This window comes from Protopterus annectens, chromosome 3.part1 (assembly GCF_019279795.1).
Source record: "Protopterus annectens isolate FY-2018-M chromosome 3.part1, PAN1.0, whole genome shotgun sequence".
NCBI classification, from domain to species: domain Eukaryota; kingdom Metazoa; phylum Chordata; order Ceratodontiformes; family Protopteridae; genus Protopterus; species Protopterus annectens.
In genome coordinates, this window is record NC_056732.1 from 401,465,129 (window position 1) to 401,489,865 (window position 24,737).

Below are 24,737 nucleotides of genomic sequence, written 5' to 3' on the forward strand. Positions count from 1 at the left end.
TAAATATCTAAGTGACAGGAAAAGCCTTTACTATCACCACATACTGTGTAACACACCATATGAGCAGACTATGTCAAAAAAGGGGAGATAGCTGCTATAAGATACAACACACTGTCTAAATATTCTCAATATTCTAAGTCAGACAAAATTACTGTTAATTACAAAAACTGTAACAGTAATAATAAATTCAAGCCTTTTCTGAAAAACTCAAGGCTAACACACACCACACAGCAAAACACTATACACTATCTAAATATCTAGCAAAACTGTGACAAAAGGTCACTGACTAAAGACACTCTATGAATTGGAAAAAAGTTTTAAACTAGGCCTAAAACAAGAGGCCAACCATGGAATTTTTAAAATGCACTAAGGGAAGGGACTAAAATGCAGAAACACAGACTAGAAAGCTGAAAGAGCTTTATAAAACTATCTAAACTATCAAATATAAGAAAATAAGTAAGTAGAAAATAATTTTACTGGCCTGAGCTAATGCAGAACTTACAATCTATTGTAGCGGCAAACTAGATCTGAGGTAACTCTAGGTGCATCATGGGATAGGGACTTGGCCTCGAGCTATTTGAAGTCTTTGAGCTTTGCAAATGGCCGACTCGGAACTGAGGGATTGGCTCTGAACCCATCAGTAAAGAATGAAAGGCAAGATAGAACAACGTCACATCACATGTTTAGTTTTTTTGTTTTTTCTTTAAGGGATGTCTGCCTTTTAAAACTTGGAAGGCTCTTACCCAGAAAAGCATTCAGCAATAGTAGTAGGGACTTCTTCCCTGACTAAAATCTGAGAAACACCCCTAGGCCCCTTGGAAATAATCAACTGTGGTTCCTCCCGAACATCCAAAATGGACATCTGCAAAGCCTTATCGGATGTACTTAAAGCCAGATCCCTGCTGGCCTCAAACCCAGTCGCTGCACAGGAATCCCACTACAAAGCCGGCGAACCTTTGGGCATTCACTAGCCTCGGAAGATATATCCAGTAAAGGCTGAACAGCAGAAGATTCCTGCATAGGCTTCTTAGCCTTCTTTCCTGACAGCTTTCCCTTAGGGAAGTAAGTTCCCTCCAAAGAGTCTTTAGTGAGAAGTTTAAGTTGCTGATTCTCCAGATACAGTGCCAAGGAGAAAACCTACTCTGCAGCGTTTCTGGAACAAAAGCTTGACAGCCGGAACAGGACGTATGGTCATGCGAGGCACCAAGGCCAAACAAACACAGTTCATGGTGGTCTTTATGGGGAATCTGTCTCCCACACTGGCATTTACCCTTCTCAGATGACATGCAAGCAAACAAAAAGACAAGTAAAAAAGAAACCCCAATGGGGTACTTATCTACAACAGCTTGGAAACCAGCAACGGAACGTAGGTGTACAGACAGATGATCAAGAGATGGCATTCAGACTGGCGGCAAAGAAGTTCAAAGGATGGTATGTCCGGACGTCAACTTTATGCCCTGTGCTATGTGAGGAGCATACATGTGATGTACGGTGTACCTTAAAGCAACCTAAGGGTTTGATACACTGTCCAGGCATCTGGCAGCCCTAGGCAGGGAATCCCTAGGTGTAAAGGATACTGTAATAGTGATATGGGCGGACATTAATGATCCACATGAAAGCAAAATGTAAGAAAATACTGCTGTTATTTGTGGGTATTGATGCAGAAAAAGCATTCAACAGAGTAAGCTGGGATTTTATGACTAGAGAAATGGAAGAATTTGCATTCCCTGATACAATAATAAGGTTAATTTGAAGGATATATGAGAGATTGGAAAGGAAAATCAAAGTGAGACTGTCACTGTCTGATAAAGTGTGTCTGAACAGATAAACCAGGCAGGGATGTCCTCCTTCCGCTTTGTTATTTGGATTACATTTAGAACCACTGGCAAAGAAAACAAGGGACTCAGAATTTCAAGGATATAATCGTCATTGTGTTCAAGCAAAGTAGGCTTTATTTGCAGATGATATTATTTTGTACCTGATGGAACCAGGAAAGGACATCCTAGTACTGTGGAACATTCTGAGACAATTATGTTTTTTTGGAATACAAAATTAAACAAAGGCTATACTTATAAATTATGTACCCACACATAAATTGGTTCAGCAGTACCCATATTTACAGGAACATGATAAAATAAAGTATTTAGGAGTATGTATTAAAAAGGATTATGTTATGGGAGCCAAGGATATGTAGGAAGATAATAAACAAAAGATAATACAAAAACTAAGAAAATGGAAGCTCTTGCCTATGGATACTGACAGCAAGATACAAACAGTAAAAAATGTTTTAAGTTCTTTAGTTTTATACATAAGTCAGGCATGTTTTTATCAACCAGAAAATAAGCTGTGGATAATAATAAAAGATTTTATTTGGGAGGGAAAGAGGGCAAGAGTCAAGTGGGAAAAGTCGATCCTTCCAAAAGAACAAAGAGGTTTAGGATTACTTGATTTGAATGGATATTTTAGAGCTATATAGTTAAGGCTCTTTTGCAAAACACAAACAGAAAGCTATTCTTCACAGTGGAAAGGGATGATAATGAAGCAGGGGCGTAATTCAAGAAATAAGGAAATAATGGGATTTTGGATGTAGATCCTTAAGGAGAATAACAACATTCATACAGAAAAGAAGACAAAAGTAGCATTGATTATTGAAATCGCCACACCAAGTGACTACACTGTCTTGTGTGCAGAGAGATACAAAGTCATAAAATATCAGGATCTGCAGGCAGAAATGAGAGCAATGTGGAAGAAAGATACCCAGCCAGTTCCAATAGTAGTAGGAGCAATGGGTCTTATAAAAAAGAATCTACAATCCTATTTAGATATGTTACCAATCCATGTAACTCCGTACAAATTGCAGCAGGAGTCATTACTGGGCACTTTGTGGGTGCTCTGAAGAGCACTTTTGGCTAACATCAAAAATTGAAACAATACTAATTTCATGAACTTTAATCGTACTTTAACTTACGAATGGGGTCCATTCCCATCATGGTATTAGAAACCCAAAAGACATGGATAAATTAAAAAGATATATATATTATATTCATAAAGTAGCAGAAAGTATACTAAGAACAAAGCCAACACAGGAATGAAGAAAGATTCTACTGATAGGGGTTACTGCAAATAGAGATATACAGAATAGGCAAGAGGGGGCTGGAATTTACTGGAAGAAGCTGGCAAAGAAGCCAATGTATCAGTAACAAATAATTATAGAGAGAGAAAGGTAACAGAATTGGAAGAGGGCGGTCAAGAAGATATTTGGAATGCAGCGTAGTGACTGCCTTCCTTACCAGGGATTGATATCAGAACATAGACAAAGAGAAAGGGATAGGGGACTCCTAAATGAAAGAGCTGCAATGGTTGAGTTTTTAACTGAATCTAGAACAGAAGCTGCTGTTAAAAAAAGGGATAATTAGTAGGGCATATAAAATATTGCAGATAACTACAGGAATCAATCAGAAGCGGTCAGAAAAGATTGGGAAGAGAGATTATATATGCAATTAAAAATGAGACAATGAGAACACATATGTATAACTCCGAAATATGCAATAAAATATAGAAGATTTATGATTTTTGCCTGTAAGTATTTGCAAACGTACTTTTATACCCCGTGCAAACTCCAAAGAATTTTTCTTTGGGTAGATGGCAAACGTTGGAGGAGTGATGAGGAAGAAAGAGGTAACTGGGAACATATGTTTTGTGAGTGTAATGAGCTGACAAACTTTAAAAAATCCCTGGGATATAAGAACTGAGCTGGGATATGAGATCTGAATTGTCTAAACATAGTAAGGCCTTGCTATGTTTCATTCTGGTGGCTCCCAAAAAAGCAATTACGAGAAAATGGAACTCAAAATCTAAACCAACTATATTTGAAGTAATGAATATTGTAATAGAGATAAAAGGGCATGAAGTGGGATCTTTAGAAAACTTTAGGAGTAAATTACAAAGAAAAGCAGAAACTGGAATAATACATGCAGCAAAATGTTGTGGAGGAGGAATGAGGCTTAAGAGAAGGCAGGAATTTATGTAATGTTACTTATATTACATAATGATGTATACGATGTACAATGTCTGTAAGCATTAACCTGTTAATATGGTTTGATTACTTTTATATAAATGTAAGTGTGCTAATGTCACAAGTGATAATTCAATAGAAAAATAGAGACAAAACATTACTGTTTAGTTTTGAGTAAGCTTTGTATTAGCTGCACACGTACTTCAAAGTTCTATGTGTAAAGATGTCAGATGTAAAAGTCTTGCTATTTTACTTTTTTCTTAGGAAGTCAGTTTGCTTTAATCAGCTTTAATCATATGTGGATAAAGACATAAAATAACCACTGTTAGTTTAAAAATGCTAATTGTAGTCTCTACAGATAATCTATCTAGGGCCAGAGTCCAAATGTGTTGTTCTCAGTGCAAGTCTGCTCTGATTTCAAAAAACCTGCTCTCGGTTTAAGTGACTTACTTCGGTGTAAGACCTATCTATAAACAGGCTTACTAAGGGGACCAGATTCCAAAACAGCTGCTCTCAACCTGCTTTCACTGTAAGTGGTCACTTACACTGACAGCAAGCCTTTTGGAACTGGGGTCCTAGTCTTCAAAAATGTGAGTGACGTCACTACCACTCTAAGATACAAAACACACCTTACATCAGTATTCTCTCTGCAGATTTTATTCATGATGGAGTACATATACATACCTAAATCTGTAATACATGGAGCTGGTTCATATTAAGAAGCATATTCTTGTACAGGCGTATTTTGCATTTTGTTTAACTTTAATGATACTAAATATGTACCTATGATTTGTACACCATTATCAAGATAAGAGTAAAAATGTGCATTGATCAGTTCTGTTATTGCCATGCTTCTGGCCCAGTAACTGTATAAAAATGTCCCTTACAGACAAAGGCACCTTATAAATGCCTGGCCCCCAATGTCCTATTTGGATGCAGGACATCATTATTCTTTTGGCAAAACTTGGCTAGGCTTAGAAAGGCCTCACTGGTTGTTAGCTTAGTAACAATTTATGCATCTATGAATATGAAACTATGAAAAAAGAAGTTATGTACTTACCATAACATTCCATGATTGTAGTCCATCTCGCCTACATTCTTGCTGGATGGGTTCAGAGCCGATATTCGGCTCCGACTCGGCCGATACTAAAGCTCGAGAGCTTTTACTGGCTCGAGACTAACCCCTATTCCATGGTGCCTCACGGCAATTCCCCAGATCTTGTTTGCAAGAAAGCAATAAGTACCTAATAGTTATGAAACTATCACTAACTGTGTACATACAGACAAAACATTGTGTAACATTATCCATGCCAGGTGGACAACAACTACAACCCGTTCAGACAGCATAAGTATAGTCCAGCAGATCCTCTAGGAAACAGGAAGGGGGAAGGAGGGTGGGACGCAAGAATGTAGGTGAGATGGACTACAAACATGGAATGTTATGGTAAGTACATAACTTCTTTATGTTATGTAGTCCTATCTTGCCGTAATTCTTGCTGGATGGGACAACTTCCTTAGCACCATTATCCCGGGTGTCTCAAGCGAAGAGACTCTTCAGCACAGTGGACCCAAAGGATGACCTGTCCCAGGAGGCCAAATCCAATTTGTAATGAGTGACAAAGGTATGTGGTCTTGCCCAGGTAGCTGCTGCACAAATAGTATCAATTGGGAGCCTAGATCTAAAGGCACATGAAGTTGATACTGCCCTTGTCGAGTGGCCTTTTACTTTGTTGGGTAACTGTTTGCCAGCAGTCTGATAAGCAAAGGAAATGCAATCTGAAAGCCATTTTGAAAGGGTAACCTTAGAATCAGGCAAGTCTTTATTTTTGTCCAAAAAGGAAAGAAATAATTGATCTGATTTTCTAAACTCTTTAGTCCTGTGTAGGTAAAACCTGAGAATTCTGTGGATGTCTAACTGGTGTAGCCTGTATTCAGATTTATTAGAATGATTTGGAAAAAACACTGGTAGCTAAATAGTAGTGTTATGATTATGTTCTGAACATACCTTGGGAAGAAAGGAAGGGTTAGTCCTAAGTGAGACTCTATCCTTGTGGAAAACAATGTAAGGAGGTTGAATAGTAAGAGCTTGCAATTCTGAGACTCTCCTAGCAGAGGTTATGGCTACTAAGAATAGTGTTTTCCAAGATAATAATTTCAGATCCGATGAAGAAGTGGGCCCAAAGGGGGAAGAAATTAAGGATGTGAGAACTAAGTTTAGGTCCCAGGGTTCTGGTGGCTATTTGATTGGAGGCCTGAGAAGGAAGAACTCCCTTCAAAAAGGTTTTGCACAAAGAGTGGAACATGATGGGATTTCCCATGTAGCCAAAATGGTAATTAGAGATGGCAGCTAACTGAACTCTTAACTGTAGCAGCTGCAGCTCCTTCATGAAAGATGGACGCAAGGAAGGACAAATAGATTCTATAGGAGCTGTACAGGGATCTAAGCCTTGGTTTACAGCCCAAATAGAGAACCTTTTCCATTTGCTGGAGTATAACTTCCTAGTGGAAGGCTTGTGGGAAGAAATCAGAATGTATTTGACTGAAGGTAAGAGGGAAATGCATCTGGCTATTCATAGAACTGGAGCAGCCACGCTGTCAATTTTAGGGTACGGATGGTAGGATGGAACTGCCCCGATTGATGAATCAGGAAGTCTGGAGATGGTTCCAGAATCCATGGTTCCTCCAAGAGGTAGGGCCACTGGAAGGGAAACCAGACTTGATGAGGCCAGTAAGGAGCAAAGAGGATCACGGTACTCCTCAACTGTTTTGCTTTCTGTATTACTTTTGGAATGAGAGGAAAAGGTGGGAAGGCATAAAGGAGTCCCGGGGGCCAATTGTGGACTAGAGCATCCCTGGGTGACATCCCCAGATGGGGAATTAGGGCAAAGTAGCTGCTGCATTTGGTGTTCAGGTGTGTGGCGGTGAATAGGTCGCAGCAAGGCTGGCCCCATCTGTGAAAGATCTGTTTCGCATCTTCTGCATTCAGGGACCACACGTGAGGCATGAGAATTGCTTGACTGAGTTTGTCTGCTATCACACTGGACTTCCCTGGGATGTGCGTTACTACCAGAAAGGGCTGAGTGTCCATCGCCCATTTCCAAACTCTTAAGGCCTCTCGGCAAAGCAGATAAGATTTGGTTTCCCCTTGCTTGTTTATGTACCACACGACAGACATGTTGTCTGATTGAATCGTAATTGTCCCGGTGGGAATAGAACTGTGAAGTACTTGCAATGCATATAGCACAGCTCTCATCTCCAGAACACCGATGTGCAAGTGGTTCTCGTGGTTCTGCCAAGTACCTTGGACCGTCATTCTCAGATAATGCCCCCCACCCTATCTGGGAGGTGTCTGTGGTCAAAACTGCATTTTCTTGAGGAGGAACAAGTGGACGACCTAAGAAAAGTTGTTCCATATGCAACCACCATGTCAGATCCTTCTTGCAGGTGTTTGTGATGAGAATCTAATGAGACAGGGGAAGATCCTGCATTGACCATTGGAAAAATAGTAGCCACTGAAGTACTCTCATGTGCAGATGGGGTAGAGGAACTAACAGAATGGAGGAAGCCATAGTCTCTAGGACTTAAAGGACTACCCTGGCCTGAACGTTGTGACTGTTTAGCAAAGATTTGACTTGGTTGCACAATGATTCTACTCTTTCTGGTGTTAGTCTTGCTGACATGGTGGGTGAGTCTATTTCTGAGCCTAAGAATACAATGTGCTGCGATGGAGATAAGGCAGATTTTTTTTTTACGTTTACTGTGATGCCTAATCTGGTGCACAAGGATAGAGTCTAGTCCCTGGTTCTGATCAGTTGATGCTTGGTGGTAGCAGTGAGGAGCCAGTCATCTAGGTACAGAAACACCTGGAATCCTTGACGTCTCAGGTGAGCTGTTACCACTGCCATGCATTTGGTGAACACTCTAGGGGCTGTAGTGAGGCCAAAGGGCAGTATTCAAAACTGAAAATGACTGGCTCCCAGCCGAAAGCGTAAGTGTCTTCTGGAGCACCTGTCCATTTTGATGTGGTAGTACGCATCCTGAAGATCTATTGAGCACATCCAATTGTCTTTCCCGATAAAGGGAAATATTGACTGCAGAGTGATCATTCGGAACTTCAATTTCTTTATGGACTTGTTGAGTTTGCTGAGATCTAGAACTGATCTCCAGTCCCCTGTCTTTTTTGGAACTAAAAAGAATTGTAAGTTCCAGATCCTATTTGCTCTGTGGGGACTTCTTAGGTGACTTTTTTTCGCAGCAACATGATAACCTCTGAAGTTGCACGGTCTAGTTGAATGGCTGGCACATCTGGAAGAGACTGGTTTACTGGGGGATCGGAAACAAAGGGAATCAGGTAACCTCTAGCTATTATGGTTTGTACCCAACGATCTTATGAAATGTTTAGCCAGATGCTTGGGTACAGCGATAGATGACCCCTGACTGCCTCCAGAGGAGGACAGTCGGGCAACCCCTCAGGGGCAGTGGAAGGGATGATCAGAGAAGATTTCTCTATCTCCCTGGTGTTGCAGATCTCCTCTGCTGCGAGGATGGCGCCTACCATTATATCCTCCCACTCTGCCCCTAGGAGAGGATTGACCTTGTGCCTGAGGGAAACCTTTTTGGGATTTACGGAACCACATTTTCCCTCCTGTATGACCCTTGGATAGGGTCTAGAAGGGAGGGAGAAACGGACTCCGACAGCAGATACGGTTTTCTCTCCCTTCTCATACCTGGTCAAGGTCTCTTTCACCTGAGGTCCAAAAAGAGTTGAACCATCAAAGGGGACGTTGGTGAAGGAACACTTAAAGGATTCCATGAAGTTACAAAGATGCATCCAAGAATGTCTCCTAAGAGAGATTCCTGCTGTGGCTGCCCTGCTTGCTCCATCCGCTGCATAGGAAATCAGCCTCATGAAGGAGTTAGGTATCGATGTAAGGAAACCTTATCCATGGATCCCAAAGCTACTTAACCCCAAAGGGTATCTCCCAACTCCTTCAGGAGATCCCTCTGAAGTTGAGTGAAATGGGTAAGTTAATTCAGCGATCTTAAGCTAAATGCCGCTGAACAGAAGGTATGCTTTCCATACCTATCCATCATCCTGGACTCCTTGTTAGGAGGATGGATAATGGAAGAAGTCTCGGACAACTCCTCGGTAGCCGCTGCTACCACCATAGCATCAACAGGAACCCCTTTGGAAAGAAAGGACTTATCTTCTGGTGCAGTCATAAATTTGTTTGGCCTCCTCAGGACAGGCTCCACTGTGTCTGCAGAGGTCCAGGCTTTCTGCGATATGACCCCCAAGAGCTGGTCATAATGCGGTGTCACCCAGGAGGTGGAAGGTTGGGAACCAAAGGCCTCAAGATACACTGATTCATCCTCAGTAGGGTTAGAGGTCTTCCAATCACCCCTCTGTCAGAAAAGGAGACATCCTCAGAGGGGAATCTAGGAGACCCTTCTGATTCCTCTAAATCAGTGTCAGACATGACAGACTCAGGTGAGTCAACATGCTTCCTCTTACAAAGTCTCTTCCAAAGGAGCTCTCCAGTGGGATAATCTAGGGAGGTCTCAGAAGAGGAGGCACCTCCAATGGAGGCTGTTTGAGTCTCTGGTTCCCTACACTGTGGGGGTAGCAGGGGAGAAGAGGTTGCTGCCAGCTGCTGGTGGGACATTGGTTCCAAAGGTATGTTTTTTGCAGAGGATAAAGCCTTCTCTAGTGCTTCAAAGGCCTTTCCTCCCCGCTCTGAAGAAGACCTCCGCTCCGACAAAATGGATGGTCAGCTCCGAGCAAGGGAGAATGCCTCCGAAGCAGATGTGGGAATGGGGCTGAGTCGAGCTGAAGCACCGAGAGGGAGGGTTGGTTCCGAAAAAAACCCAGGGTGACTATCCCCCTCGGAGTCGACTCGAGAGCATCGGCTCCCAGATCCCTTGGCTCCTGACTGAGCCGCTGAGGATAGAGTTATCAGTTCCGAGGAAGCAGGAAGAATCCTTGGAACCGAAGGATCCAACATCGAGGAACCTGAAGTGATTGGCTCAGAGAGCGAAGCAGTCAGAGGAAGAGCAGTGGATTGCAAAAGGGTTGGCTCTGAAGCCTTTGGGTCCGGAGAGGCCAATTTTCTTGCCAGAACCGGGTCAGAAAGCAACCTCTTCACCACCCGCTCGATGTCCTCATCTGAGAGTGTCCTGGAGGATTGGGTGGAGACAGAAGGAGATCTCCTCCTCTGCAGAATAGGAGATCTCAAGGTAGGTGAGACAGGGTCAATCTCCGGTAACTCTCGGTACCAAAGGTTGACTCGGCAACGAAGAGACTGACGGTACTGAGACAAAAGAAGCAGAATCGGAGCCAGAACTCCTTGGCTCTGTCGCTTTGGACTTTTTTGACGGTTCCGAAACTGGAGTCAAATATTTTCATTTGGTAGTCTTAGGAGCTGTCTGACCAAGTTCCAGCTGTTCCTGGAAGGAACTGGTCATAAGACCCCTATCTATCAATTTGCATTTCCTCTCGTTCAGAACCTTGGTGCTGAAGGCATGGCAAAAGGTACAGGGCTCTTGTAAGCGGGCTTCGCCTAAGCAGTACACACAGCTAGTGTGACTGTCAATGACATTTTCTGTGAACATTTATCACATTTTTTAAACCCCAAAGGGCGATAATCCTTGTGTTCTCTGTCCTTTTCCTTAGACATGCTAACAAGAACAAACTAATAAAGCTACCTAGAAAAAGAGACAATAACGCTAACTATACTAACAATACTATCTACTGAGATAAAAATACCAACAAACAGTAAAGACAGAAAAAGGAAAGATTCTACTTATATATATATATATATATATATATATATATATTATTTTTTTTATCAAGTATCACACAGGGAGGAAAGGCCCTCTTACTTAAACGGGCAACTACGGCCCTCTAACTGAAACGGGCCGTACAATCTTATGGGGGGAAATAGGGGTCAAACACTCAGTACAATCATACAAGAAAAGCTATTAACTACAAGGAATAAAAGCTGAAGAAAAAGGTGGTGAAAAAACAAGATTTAGTAAATAAATATTTTACTTAGCCAATGAGCCAGTAAAGAGACAACCTCAAAGCTTTTGTGGCAAACAAGATCTGGGGAATTGCCGTGAGGCACCATGGGATAGGGGGTTAGCCTCGAGCCAGTAAAAGCTCTCGAGCTTTAGTATCAGCCAAGTCAGAGCCGAATATCGGCTCTGAACCCATCCAGCAAGAATTACTGCGAGATAGGACTACATAACATCTACTGTTTCTCTGAGCATCCCCTCAGCTGTTGATATATATTATCTGTACCAGTACCCTCTCTATTTCTTGCTGTGAAGTCCTTTCCTTTAAAATAAACTCTTATTTATTTATTTATTTATTTTATTTTATTTATTTTACATTTGTTGACCGGGCTAGTCTAACTGGATACATGTCCATTTTCAGTAGAGCCCTGGGGAGAAAAACTCCACTACAAGTTATATACTTTAGCAAGTATAAAAAGCTTATACAATAAAATCAGTTTGAACCATTGCACAAATGTGGAGGGCACCATTACAAAAGTAATTGCTACGCTGTGAAAGATTAACACGCAAAGATAGAATAACAAAAAGACAGACTGTATTAATTCTTGCTGATTTAAACTGCATTTTAAGTGACATTTTAACTGTGAAACTAAAGCATGCAAAATGTAACAAGACTTTAGGGGTGTGCTGCAGGAATGTTAACAGTATTGATGTTAATAGTGAAAACTGCAGTTATTTTGACAGGTGAAAAGAAATCAAAGATGCAGCACATGGAAGTAAATAAGGAACAAAAGTTGAAGAGGTTCATAACTTGGAAGGGAGAAGAGCTGAGAGATTTGAGAGATCAGGCAGAAGCATTCACTGTAAAAAGATCAGGAAAAAAAGGTTAGAAGAAATGGGTTAAGAGTTTGTTCTGAGGAAGAATTTGTTTGTGTCTTTCGGCTTTTTCCGGTTAGGGGTCGCCACAGCGGAATTCCGGTCTGCTAATGATTGGTAATTGATTTTTACGTGCCGAGTTACCAGCTCTGAAGCATAACCTTAAATGAAGGTATGCCCATTCACGTATGTCTCCACGCAGAAGACGCTCTAACTGAGAATCGAACCGGACAGCGTCTTACTGTGAGGCGACAACGCTACCGCAGCACCACCACCGCAGGTCACTGTTCTGAGGAAGAATGTGAGCTACAAATAATAAGAATGAAAATTCATACAGTAAGAGAAGATAGTTGGTAAAATTACACACACACACACACGTGTGTATATATATATATATATATATATATATATATATATATATATATATATGCAAACATAGTGACTATTCATCTGGTTGTGTGTATTTTGGTTGAATGAATTCAAGCAGCTGAACATGGGTAGAAAAAGTAGTCAGTAACTGGCCATCTGAAAAAGAAATACAAAATATGTACATTCTGAAGTAGACGTATTTAACAATCTATGTACCAAAGTATTTAATTTCTTACCAAAAATTTCCTTTTCTGTTTCCACTGATTTCCTTGTGCAATAGTGGCCATATGTGCTTCTGTAACAATTCTGATCAACTGCCATTCTTCAAAACTTGGCTCTGGCTTGTGTACAAGTGCTTTCTGCAGCTCATCTTGACGTCTCTTTTCTCTGTTTTCCTCTATGAGCTTTCTTTTTGCTATCCTTTTGCCCTCATCCAATACCACTAAAAAAGATTAAACATATCACTGCATAAAGAATGTAAGTTTAATGACAACTATAATATTTAAGTTTACATGATTCATTACTTCATGTGGACAGCACAGTGGTAGAAAAGTTAGAGTTGCTGACTCACTCTGCTTGATTCTTTAGCCCATGCCTGGAGTACCTGCTCTGTGGACTTTAAATATTCTACACATGTTTATGTGGGCTTTTGTCAGGTGCCCTGGTTTCCTCCCATACCCCAAAAGCATGCCAATGGTAACAGTCATGTGTGCAGTACCAGACTGATATGAATGCATCCTGTCAGAGATTATGTTCTCTGCCTTGACCACAATGAGTGCCAGCTGAAGCCTCAGGCTTCCATAAACCTTAAACTGGACAAAGCAGGTATCAGACAACTGATAAAAATATTTTGTGTTAAGTCACATGAATTTTCTTTTATATGTATAAAAGTACAGTTTTGTACCTACCATAAATGTAGATGTTCGAGGATCCACATTGCTGCAGTCATAACCTGTGGGTAGTCCGCTGTCCTCGGTCGGCCCGAATACCAAAGAGTTAGGCTGGCGTCGGTCATGAGCGCCCGGCGCTGACGTCAGTACGTAGTGGTACTTAAGCGCATGACTGACGCCATATCCTCAGTCTTTCTTGCCCCAGATGTCAGAAGGCTTAAAAAAGGAAAGGCCAGAGCCACAAAGGAGAAAATAACAATAATCCCTAAGGAACAATAACAACAACAACAACCACAACAACAACAACCCCAAACCATAGAGGGGAAGGAGGGAGGGAAAATAGGACTGCAGCAATGTGGATCCTCGAACATCTACATTTATGGTAGGTACAAAACTGTACTATGTTCTTCGTCTCACATTGCTGCAGTCATAACCTGTGGGTAGAATCCCAAAGCAAAGGAAAAGGGAGGCTGGCAAACTAAAAAGCATTAGGGGCTGCTAACATGCCCTGTAAGACTGCAGTGGCAAACCCAGCCCTGGACTTGGAGTAAAGAGGAGATGGTAATGCTTAGTAAAAGTGTGAACTGAGCTCCAAGTAGCTGCTTCCAAAATATCCTTAGTAGCTACACCCCTCAAAAAAGCAGTAGATGTGGCAGTAGCCCTAGTGGAATGAGGTCTAATCCCAGCAGGAACATTCTTCCCATGATGAGAATAACAAAAGCAATACAATTAGCAATCCACTTTGAAATAGTCTGCTTAGAAACAGCTTTCCCTTGTGAACTCAAAGCAAAAGAAACAAATAACTGTTGAGTCTGTCTGAACTCCTTAGTTCTGCTCAAATAGTAACGTAACTGCCTGTGTATATCCAAAGAATGCAAGATTTTTCCCCCTTATTTTGGGGATCAGCATAAAAGGTAGGCAAATGGATAGACTGGTTCAAGGCCACATTAGAAATAACTTTTGGCATAAAAGTAGGGTTAGTACGTAAGGAAACTTTATCCTTATGGAATATCAGAAAGGGTTCAACTGCCATGAGAGCCTGCAATTCAGATACCCTTCTAGCAGAAGTAATGGCCAACAAAAAAAAGCAGTCTTCCAAGACAAAAACTTCAATTCCAACGTAGCTGCAGGTTCAAAAGGAGGCAAAGTAAGCTTCTCCAACACAAAATTGAGATCCCAGGAAGGAGTAGGAGCTCTATTGGGGGTCTTATATTTTTTGCCCTTCTAAGAAATTGCTTAAACAAAGGGTGAGAAAATAAAGGAGGGTCACAATCATAGTGAGCAGATATGGCTGCAGCATGAACCTTCACAGAGGAAAATGACAAACCCTTGTCTAGTAATTCAGTAAGGTACTGCAGTGTAAAACTCAAATTAGGTACCAAGACATCAAAGTCCTTTGTTGTGCTCCAAAGAAAAAATCTACTCCATTTATCAGCATAAACCTTTCTAGTGCTGGGCCGTCTGGCTTCCAAAATGACATCCAAAACCTGTTGAGGAAGCTGAGAACCCACAGGCTCTAAAACAGAATTCGCCAGGCCGTTAGATGCAGGGACTGCACCCTGACATTGAGCAAATGACTGCTTGACTGGGACAACAAGTGAGGAAGCTGTGGCAAAGGCCAAGGAGGCTCCTGAATTAAACTCCTCAGCAGAGGATACCAGTGCTGTCGTGGCCAATCTGGTGCTATTAAAATCATGCAAGGCTTGTCCCGCCTGACTTTCAAGAGTACCTTGGTAAGGAGAGGCAGAGGAGGAAAAGCATAGACGTGAAGGTTGTTCCAACTGAAAGATAGAGCATCCACTTTCCAAGCTTTTGGGTGAAACATCTTTGTGCAAAATTTTGGTAGTTGGAAATTTAGAGGCGAAGCGAACAGATCTATGTCTGGAGTTCCCCAAGCCACTGTCAACTGTTGGAATACTTGAGGATCCAATTTCCACTCGTGGGGATCCACAATTTGTCTGCTCAATACATCTGCTAGGAGTTCTGTGCCCCTGGCAGAAACCGTGCTTGAAGAGTGATGTGCAAACTCAGAGCAGTCTCCCACAATATCATAGCTTGTCTGCAAAGAGGGTAAGAATGGGTTCCCCCCTGCTTGTTGATGTATCACATGACTGTAGTGTTGTCTGTTCGTATCAACACCTGTCCTGGTTGAAGTAGGCCCTTGAAAGCCATCAGGGCAAACTGGACTGCTAACATCTCCTTCATGTTGATATGCAAATGCTGTAGTCTGGGAGGCCACCTGTCTTGAATCCATTTCCCATTGAAGTGTGCTCCCCAAGCCAGGTCTGAGGCATCCGTCGTTATGATCTGACTCGCCTCTGGTCGGGTCACAGAGAGTTCCTTGTTTAGGTGACATTCCTGTGCCCACCACAAGAATTCCTTTTGGATGCAAGGTATTATCTGAATGACAGTGTCCAAATCATGGCAGTGTTGAGTCCATACACTTTTGAGATACCATTGTAGCTTCCTCATATGCAGTTTGGCATTGGGAAGTACCAGAATGCAAGATGCCATGAACCCCAAGGCTTGAAGGACTGTCCTTGCAGTCAGCCTGGACAGTACTGATAATTGCTGGAAGTATAGATGAAGAGTTCTTTGTTTGTCCGGGGTCAGAAAAGCCATCTGAGAGGCTGTATTCAGTCTCACACCCAGAAAGCACATGTCCTGAGAGGGTACTAGACTGGACTTCGTTTCGTTCACAGAATACCCTAGGCACCTTAAAACTGCCATTACATACTGTAGATGTTGAAGTAAATTGTCTTTGTCTTGAGCAAGAATCAGGCAATCGTCCAGATAAGGATAAATTTGTATTCCCCTCAGTCTTAAGAAAGCTATTACAGGAGCCAGAACCTTTGTGAACACCCTGGGTGCAGTAGATAAACCAAAGGGCAATGCAGAGAACTGATAATGAGAAGTACCAGCCAGCGCAGGAATCTCCTGCAGCTGGGCCTGATAGGAATGTGAAGATAGGCCTCTTTGAGATCCAGAGTTACCATCCAGTGATTTTTGCCTAGCAGAGGCAGAAGTTGCTGTAATGTTAACATCTTGAACTTTGGAATGTCTAGGTATGTATTGAGAATGGACAAATCCAGAATTGGCCTCCAAGTGTTTCCTTTCTTTGGCACTAGGAATAGAGCGAGAATAAAACCCTAGGCCTTCTTCTGACGGAGGTACCACCTGGATTGCCCCATCTGTAAAAGCAAAGAAATTTGTTCCTGAGCCTCCAGCCTTTGCTGAGGAGGTACATCTGGCATGCCTTTGAAAGGAGGAAAAGTGTGAAAATAAAACTTGTAGCCTTGATTTATTATATCCAACACCCATTTGTCCTGGGTGACCAAATGCCAATTTTGTTTGAAAAGTGCCAACTTTCCTCCTAGAGGAGCTGCCAGAAAAGAAGGATCTGGCAGCTGAAGATACAGGTCATTGGGTCTGTTTACGAAAGGCTGACCCCTGCCCTCACCAGAAGATTGTGCAGGAGAACTCCAAGTCCTAGGTCTGAAAGAACCCTGAGCGTGAGCCCAGCCCCTACCACGTCTAGACCTGCCCTTAGACTGAAAATCCGAAGAAGGGTAAGACCATCCTCTTGCAGGCCAATTCCTGCTAAACTTAGGGGGCTGCACTTGCAAAAATTCCTTAACCGTCTGCATAGACTTAGCTTTGTCTTCCATCTTTCTCAAAACTGACTCCACAGGGGAACCAAAAAGAACTTCAGATTGAAGAGGAGCATCCAAAATCCGAGCTTTAACATGCTCTGACAAATTTTGATCCTTAAGCCAGGCATGTCTATGAATAACTGAACCAGTAGCAGCCACCCTGGAAGAAGCCTGAAGGGCATCAAAGCCACACTGCAAGGAATGTTTACCAACTTGATCTGAAGCATGAACCAAGTCCTGCAATTCCTTACACTCTATACCCTCAGATAGAGCATCTACCTTAGATTTTAACTGACCTAACAGAAAGTTCTGATACTTCAGCATATGAAATTGGCAATTTAAAGCCCTCATAGCTAACGTAGAAGAGGTGTACACTTTTACCCCACCTATCCAACGCTCTAGAATCTTTATCCAAAGGAACTGGATTCTTAACCACAGAAGCCCTGACACCTTTAGGCCCTTGAATAATAGTTTCTGGGTCAGCTCTAGGACTCTTATACAAATATTTATGTGCCTCTGGAACTCTGTAATACCTGTCTGGCTTGACAGGGGCAGGGGGTAAAGAATCAGGATTAAGGGAAGCTTCAGAAAAAACATCCTGAACAACATCTAAAACAGGGGGAATAGCCAAAGGTCTATGTTGTGGCAAAAACAAAAATTCCCTAAGCCTCTTACGAGAATCTGAAAAATCCTGACCTTCCCACTTGAAATGCTCCCTCATGGAATGCAAGGTTTCAGAAAAGGAAAAATCCTCTGGAGGAGAAGCAGAAGGACAGGAATCCTCTGCATCCGAATCTGAATAGGGAGGAAAATCCTGAATATCCTCAGCTGAGGACTCAGAGTAATCAGAGGAATGCTCCATACCCTCTAAATCTGTCTCCACCCTAGGCCTCTTCTCTGAACCCCTGATCAAAGTAATCAAATCCTCTGCCATTTTCAACATATGTTTTTTAGGAACAGAGCCCGAAGAACTAGGGCTATGGCCCGTACCAGAAAGACCAGGTCTAGCCTTAGCAGGGCCTTTAGAGACTGAAGTAGAAGGCCTAATAACCTTTTGTAAGGATGGAACCACAGAAACTTGAGAAGCACCCTCAGCCTGGCCTAACTCCTGAGAGGCCAACTCCTGTAACAGTAAAGGTTCCCCCTGGGATTCAGCCGAGACCTCGGCTGGATCCACAGATTTAACTGTAGATTCCACAGAACCGGCGTCTGCAACGGACGACTCATCCGGTTTTGACCTTAAAGATTTATCTTTTCGCTTTTTTGCGGTAGCGGGCGTCGGAGGATCCGACGGCATGTTGTAGTTACACCGCTTACCGAAAACCAACCTAGCACAGTCTAATCTGCGTTTAATGGTGCGCTTATTAAATCTAGCGCAAAAGCGACACCCGACTACGTCGTGCTCAGGCCCCAAGCAAGGAATACAGAGAGAATGATAGTCCCTATGAGGTATCTGTTTCCCACAAGAAATACAATTATTAACTTTTTCTGACATCCGGATTAACTGAGGCAAGAAAAGACAAAAATTTTCCCCAACGGGGTACTTAGCCCAACTTGGTCTTCGGTCTGAAACTCGAAAATTGAAAATTTCAGAACGCCGAACGGCACTTGCAAACGCTGCTTCTGCTTCGGACCACGTGGCAAGAAAGACTGAGGATATGGCGTCGGTCATGCGCTTAAGTACCACTACGTACTGACGTCAGCTCTGGGCGCCCATGACCGACGCCAGCCTAACTCTTTGGTATTCGGGCCGACTGAGGACAGCGGACTACCCACAGGTTATGACTGCAGCAATGTGAGACGAAGAACATCATAGCATTCTACTACAAAACTATAATAAATGCTATTTAAAGTACAGATAAAAAGAAAACATGTTAGGAAAACAATTAAAGTTTCCAACTTAAATTTCTCTTGCCAACAACAGAAACAGAAAAAAATATTATCATTTTTTAGAATTTCAGGAAAAAAGTTATGTACTTACCATAATGTTCTATCTGTATTGTCGATTTTTATTTCTACTCACATACGGATTCGGATCCGAACCATCGGATCCACTCAGCTGTTACTAGGCTCGTGGCAACCAAAAAGCTCTTGGACAGCTCCCCTTACCCACAATGCACCTCTACCTCTTACATCCGATCTTGTTTGCTAGGATTACCCCAGAAGAAAAAATATATAAAGAAAATTTTATACAAGAGAATTGAAGGAGTCCATTTCTGGAGTATGTCGAACATAAAAAGTGGCATAAATTATGCTTCCCATTCTACCAGAAGCCAAAGGTTGGGGGCTTGGGGGGAGAGGTTGCGAGGAGAAATTAAAAATCGACAATACTTTATTTTATTTTTTATTTTACATTTGTTGACCGGGCTAGTCTAGCTGGATATATTTCCATTTTCAGTAGAGGCCCAAGGAGAAAAGCTCCACAGAAGTAAAAAATCTATACATACATAAAAATCAACACAGATAACAATAAGCCATTTAGAAAACAGGTTAGTAAAAAACAGCAAAAATCTTCAAAACTCTTCTAAATAGTTAGTATAACATTAATTAATTACTACCACACACAGAGAAATTCCAAATAACATCATACAGGAAATAAAAATACTTGGAGATAAAGATACAAAGATAATAAGTAATGAAAGTGGAACAATAAGAGTGGGGTAGGGAAAATAAAGGATTAGAGGCGAAGAAAGCAGGTTAAGAAAGTTAACAGGGAAAGAAGCAGGGAGAGGATGAAAAGGGAGAAGAGAAAAGCTTAGTGGAGAATAGAGTGAAACAAGAATAAGAGAGATAGTTTAAGATAAGTACAGTTGGAACATTACAGTAAGTACACAACTTCTTTATCTGATATTGTCAATTTTTCATTTTGTCGTCACACATGGACAGAGTCCCCAGCTACCTTCATCCTGGGTGGACTCACAGAAGAATATTCCACAGAACCATTGAACCAAAGGGGGTGCTTCCCCCAGAGACCAAATCCATCTTGTAATGAGTGATAAAGGTATGGTGATTTGCCCAAGTGGCCACTGTACAAATTTCATCCATGGATGCATTACCCTGAAAAACCACTGAAGTAGCCATGGCCCTAGTTGAATGAGCTAGGACAGGTCTGGGAAGGGGTATGCCTTGTTTGGTGCATATGAAGGTAATGCATTCAGACAGCCATTTCACTAATGCAACCTTTAACATTGGAAGGCCTTTCCTAGGGCCAGAAAAGGAAACAAACAATTGATCTACCTTCCTAAATTCTTTTGTCCTGTGCAGATAAAAATGCAATTGTCTATGGACATCCAACAGATGCAGTACATATTTACCTTTATTTGTGAAGTTAGGGAAGAACACAGGCTTTCTGATATTCTTCTAGCTGAAGTAATGGCTACTAGGAAAATGGTCTTCCAAGACAAAAATGTTATGTCACAAGCTGCTGCAGGTTCAAATGGGGGTTGCACTACAAAACGTAGCACCAAGTTAAGATCCTAAGGAGGAGAGGGATCTTTGTGGGAAGGTCTCAGTAATAAGATCGCTTTCAAGAAAGTCTTGCAAAGCTTGTTGGAAATCAGTGACAAGTTATCTTTCCTAAAGTGAAAAACAGAGATAGCGGCTAAATGCACTTTAATAGTAGAGGCCACCGTCCCCTTATCAAAAAGGTGATCCAAAAATTCTAGAATGGGGTGATGGGAGCTGTGAAGGGATCTACATCATGTTGCTTAGCCCAGGTTGCAAACCTCCTCCATTTGCTTCTATACAGCTTTTGAGTGGATTGTTTATGAGATGATATCAAAATATGACGATGTGGGGAGGAGAGCACAGGTTGTCTGGCTATATATTGAATTGCAGAACCAAGCTGTAAGCTTGAGGTTGGACAAATTGGGATAAATCATTCTTGTTGGATATGCCAGAAGTTCTGGAGTGAGTTCCAGAATCCAGGGTCTTTCCCGTAAGTCAGGCCAAAAGAAGGGAAACCAGATCTGTCAAAGCCAAAACAGGGAGATGAGGATTACTGTTCTCTTCAACCTGTTTTCTTTCTGGAAAGATTTGGGAATCAAGGGGTAGGAGGAAAGGCATAAAGGAGACTGGGAGGCCAATCATGTATCAGAGCATCCCTCAGGGGATTAGAGCAAAGTAGCTGCTGCATTTGCTGTTTAGAGGGGATGCAAAGAGGTTGCAGCAGGGTTGGCCCCATCTGTGCAACATTTCTTCCGTTACCTTCTGGTTGAGGGATCACTCATGAGGTATTAGAATGGATCTGCTCAACTTGAATGCAATCACATTGGTCTTTCCCGAAATATGCACTGCTACAAGAAAGCAGTTGGATGAGATCACCCATTGACACACCTTGAGCTATTCTCAACACAGGGTTCCTCCTTGTTAATGTACCAGACTACAGACATATTGTCTGATTGAAACTCCACTGTTGCCAGAGGAAGAACAGCTTGAATGCTCTGCAATGCTAGGAGCACTGCCCTCATCTCCAGGATGTTTATGTGTAAATTGGCCTTGTCGGGTGACCAAGTGCCTTGAACCATATTTCAATAACCAAGTCTCTTGCCTGGTTGGGGGTGGAAATTGGAAATGAGACAATTGTCCAAATAGGGAAATAGCAAAAATCCTTGTCATCTCAATTGAGCCGCTACCACTGCCATGCACTTGGTGAACACCCTAGGGCTGTGATAAGACCAAAGGGCAACACTCTGAACTGGTAATGACTGGCTCCCAGCCAGAAGCGTAAGTACCTTTCAGATGGCCTGTCCATTTTTATGTTGTAGTACACATGCTGAAGGTCTATGGAGCACACCCAGTCATCCTGTTACAAGAAAGGAAGTATGGACTGTACCATGACCATTCAGAACTTGTGGCATTGAACTGATTTGTTTAGTGTGCTGAGATCCAGAATTGGTCTCCAGTCCCCTGTTTTCTTTGGAACTAAAAAGAAACTTGAGAAAGTTCCGAAGCCTCTTATGTCTGGGGGACCTCTTGTATGACTCTTTTGTTCAGGAGTTTCTGAATCTGAACAACTGCCTGATCTCTTTGACTGGGTGAGATGTCCAGGATTTTGCTGTTAGGGGAGGGTCTCTTAGAAAAGGGGATTAGATGACCTCTGGATATTATCCTCTGCACCCATAAAGTGGTGGTTATTTTTATCCAGGCTCTCCAGTGCAGGGAGTTGACCCCCGATTGCGTCCAGAGGCAGGCAATTGGGCCTGTTTTCAGGAGCACTGGAAGGGTCTTCCAAAAAGGGATCTCTGGACCCTTGGGTCTGTGGGCCTCTTCTGCTGTGAGGGCGCCATCTTCCAGAATTGTTTCCCCCTGTATCCCTGAGGGAACACTCTCCACGTATATCTTGGTAAGACCCTTCTAATTTCTTGAACCACATTTTGCCTCCTCCTCTCTGACCTTTAGGATAAGGTCTCTGATGGGTGGAAAAGGGTATGCCCACAGCAGAAAGGGTCTTACCCTCCTTCTCACACCTAGATAATGTATCTTTGACCTTGGGACCAAAAAGAGACATTCCGTCAAATGGAGCATTGACAAATGAAGACTTAAAAGGCTCAGCAAAGTCACACAGGTGCTTCTAGGTATGTCTCCTCATTGCTATGCCAGAACCCACCACTCTGCTCATTCCTTTGGCTGTATGAGTGGTAAGCCTCATGGAAAAGTTAGCTACAGAATGTAGGGCTGTCAGCTGGGAAGCAATTTTTTCTCAGACTCCCTCGGCTATGGCTCCCTCAAGGGTATCTGAACACACCTTTATCAGATCCCTTTGCAATCTGGTGAAATGGGAAAAATAGTTTGGTGATCGTAAGGCAAAGCTCACTGAAGAAAAGACTTGCTTCCTGCATCTATCCATTATCCTGGAATCCTTATTTGGTGGATGAATAGTGGAACTTTCTTTGGCTAGTTCCTTTTTAGCAGCTGCTGCCACCACCATGGCATCTACTGCAACCCCTTTTATCCAAAAAGTTTTGTCGGCTGGTGCGGTAATAATCTTGTTTGGCCTCCAGAATGTTGGTTCAATGGAATCTGGGCTCTCCTACGCCCACAGAGAGATCAACACAATGAGCTCATTGGCAGGCGAAGTGACCCAGGAGGTAGACGGTCAGGATCCGAAGGCCACCAGGTACACCGACTCCTTAGGTGAAGGATTACTGGACTGCCAGCCACCTCTCTGTTGCAAGATGTCCAAGATGTCCCCAAAGGAAACATCCTCAGTAGGTGACCGTGGGGATCATTCTCTCTCATCGAGGTCAGTGTCTTCTGTGGCTGACTCCTCAGTGGAGTTGAAATGCTACCTCTTGAAGGTCCTCGTCCGAGGGACCTCCTCAGTGGGATAATCTGGGGAGGTATCAGAAGAGGCAGGCGTACCTCAATGGGTACCCTGGGGCCTAAGGTCCCACTGTCCCTGTGTCCAGGGTCAGAAAAAGGTGTGCAGTGGGAACAGATGGGGCTGAGGAGCTGAGGGGGGAGGTGACTTCCTAGTGGCAGAAGCAGCTATAGCCCTCTCCAGAGCCCCAAAGGCTGACTGCTCTTGAGTGTTGAGGGAGTCCATCTCCGACAAGCCATGCTTGTGGGAAGGAGTCCTCTCGAGCTCCTAAGGCAGCTCGCCTGGTGTTGAAGCTGGCGCCGAGCTCACCTGTGTAGAAGTCCCAAGGTGCAGAGACTACTCAGAAGGTCTGGGTGATGATTGCACCGATGGTCTACAGCTCTAAGAGCTCTCCTAGCTCTGAGAAGGCCAAAGAGCTCTGAATAAAAGTTCGATCTGAGGAAAGGAAAATCTTCGGATCTGAACCAGAAGTTGCTGGGTGTATCAGATCCAAGAACTCCAAGGCTTGTCCTGAAGTTGGAGGAGGAACCAAAGGATGACTGGATGGCTTTATCATTTGGGTCAAAGCCGGGAGGAAATTAGTAGTGCCCTGTGCCCACAAAATTTTCTGAACTATCCATTCCACATCTTCTTTCATAAAGCTTCTGGTAGAATGGGAAGAAGATGCTGATGGAGACCTTGGTCTGCTTAAAAATGGAGAAGGTACACTTGAAGGCACAGGGTCTGCAGAAGGTGAATACAAAGTCCTTGGCATAGAGATGATAGGCTTAAAGGGACTGAAGACTGGATCTGAATGCAACAGCTCTGACATATCACGATCAGAGAGGCTCGAAGCCGAAGGAGCCGGATTTGAGGAGGAAGTACTCAGCACCGAAGGCCCCAATCGAATCAAGGAGTCCAAAGGCTTGGAAGACTTAGATCTCAGCTCCAAGGGATTTGATGGAGCTGAGGACGGTCTCTTCTTCCCTCTATTGGAACGTTTAGAGGTAGAAGAAGCAGGGCTCGAATGAGCTGACCTAGATTTAGCCACAGATTTTGGGGCACTACCAGAAATGTCCTCACTAAATGATGATGGTAATAAACCCCACAGGATCAGTTTATTCTTCCATTCGACCAGGGCCCAGTGGTTAAAGGAATGACAAATAGCACAGTCTTTCTGTAGATGGTGGGGGCCCAAGCAGTAAACACACAGAGTGTGCAAGTCACTGTATGGCATTTTGTGACCGCACTTAGTACATTTTTTAAAGCCCATGAGCTTATCCTACTTCTCAGCTATGGCAAAAAAAAAAAAAAAGAGAGAGAGAAACTAGGCCGACAGCACACAAATCTATCCACACATACAAACGCACACACATACACTAGAAGAGAAATTCTAAAACATAAAGAAGAAGAAAAACTCTCTTTTTTTTTCTTTTCTTTTTTTAATTTTATAGAGGAAGAACTCAAGGAAAAGGAAAGCTGCTAACAGTAGTAGCAAAGATACCGCTAAGGATATACTGGAGGGAAAGGTTACTGAGGCAAGGATGATTAGAAAAGAAAGACAGGGAGGAAGACGTAGCTAAAAAGGATTGATAAATTTTGAAATATCACCTGAA

The 24,737-nt window shown here is 42.8% G+C and overlaps 1 protein-coding gene across 3 annotated transcripts in view; it reads right to left on the reverse strand.

The window, feature by feature from the left end:
• The window catches only part of THRB (thyroid hormone receptor beta), a 996,269-nt gene that overhangs the window by 252,187 nt on the left and 719,345 nt on the right, over positions 1-24,737 (reverse strand). For all 3 annotated transcript variants that reach the window (XM_044066875.1, XM_044066876.1, XM_044066874.1), the window contains one exon: positions 12,514-12,719. In XM_044066875.1, coding sequence (XP_043922810.1) covers positions 12,514-12,719 — 206 coding nt within the window. The remainder of the gene's footprint in view (positions 1-12,513; positions 12,720-24,737) is intronic.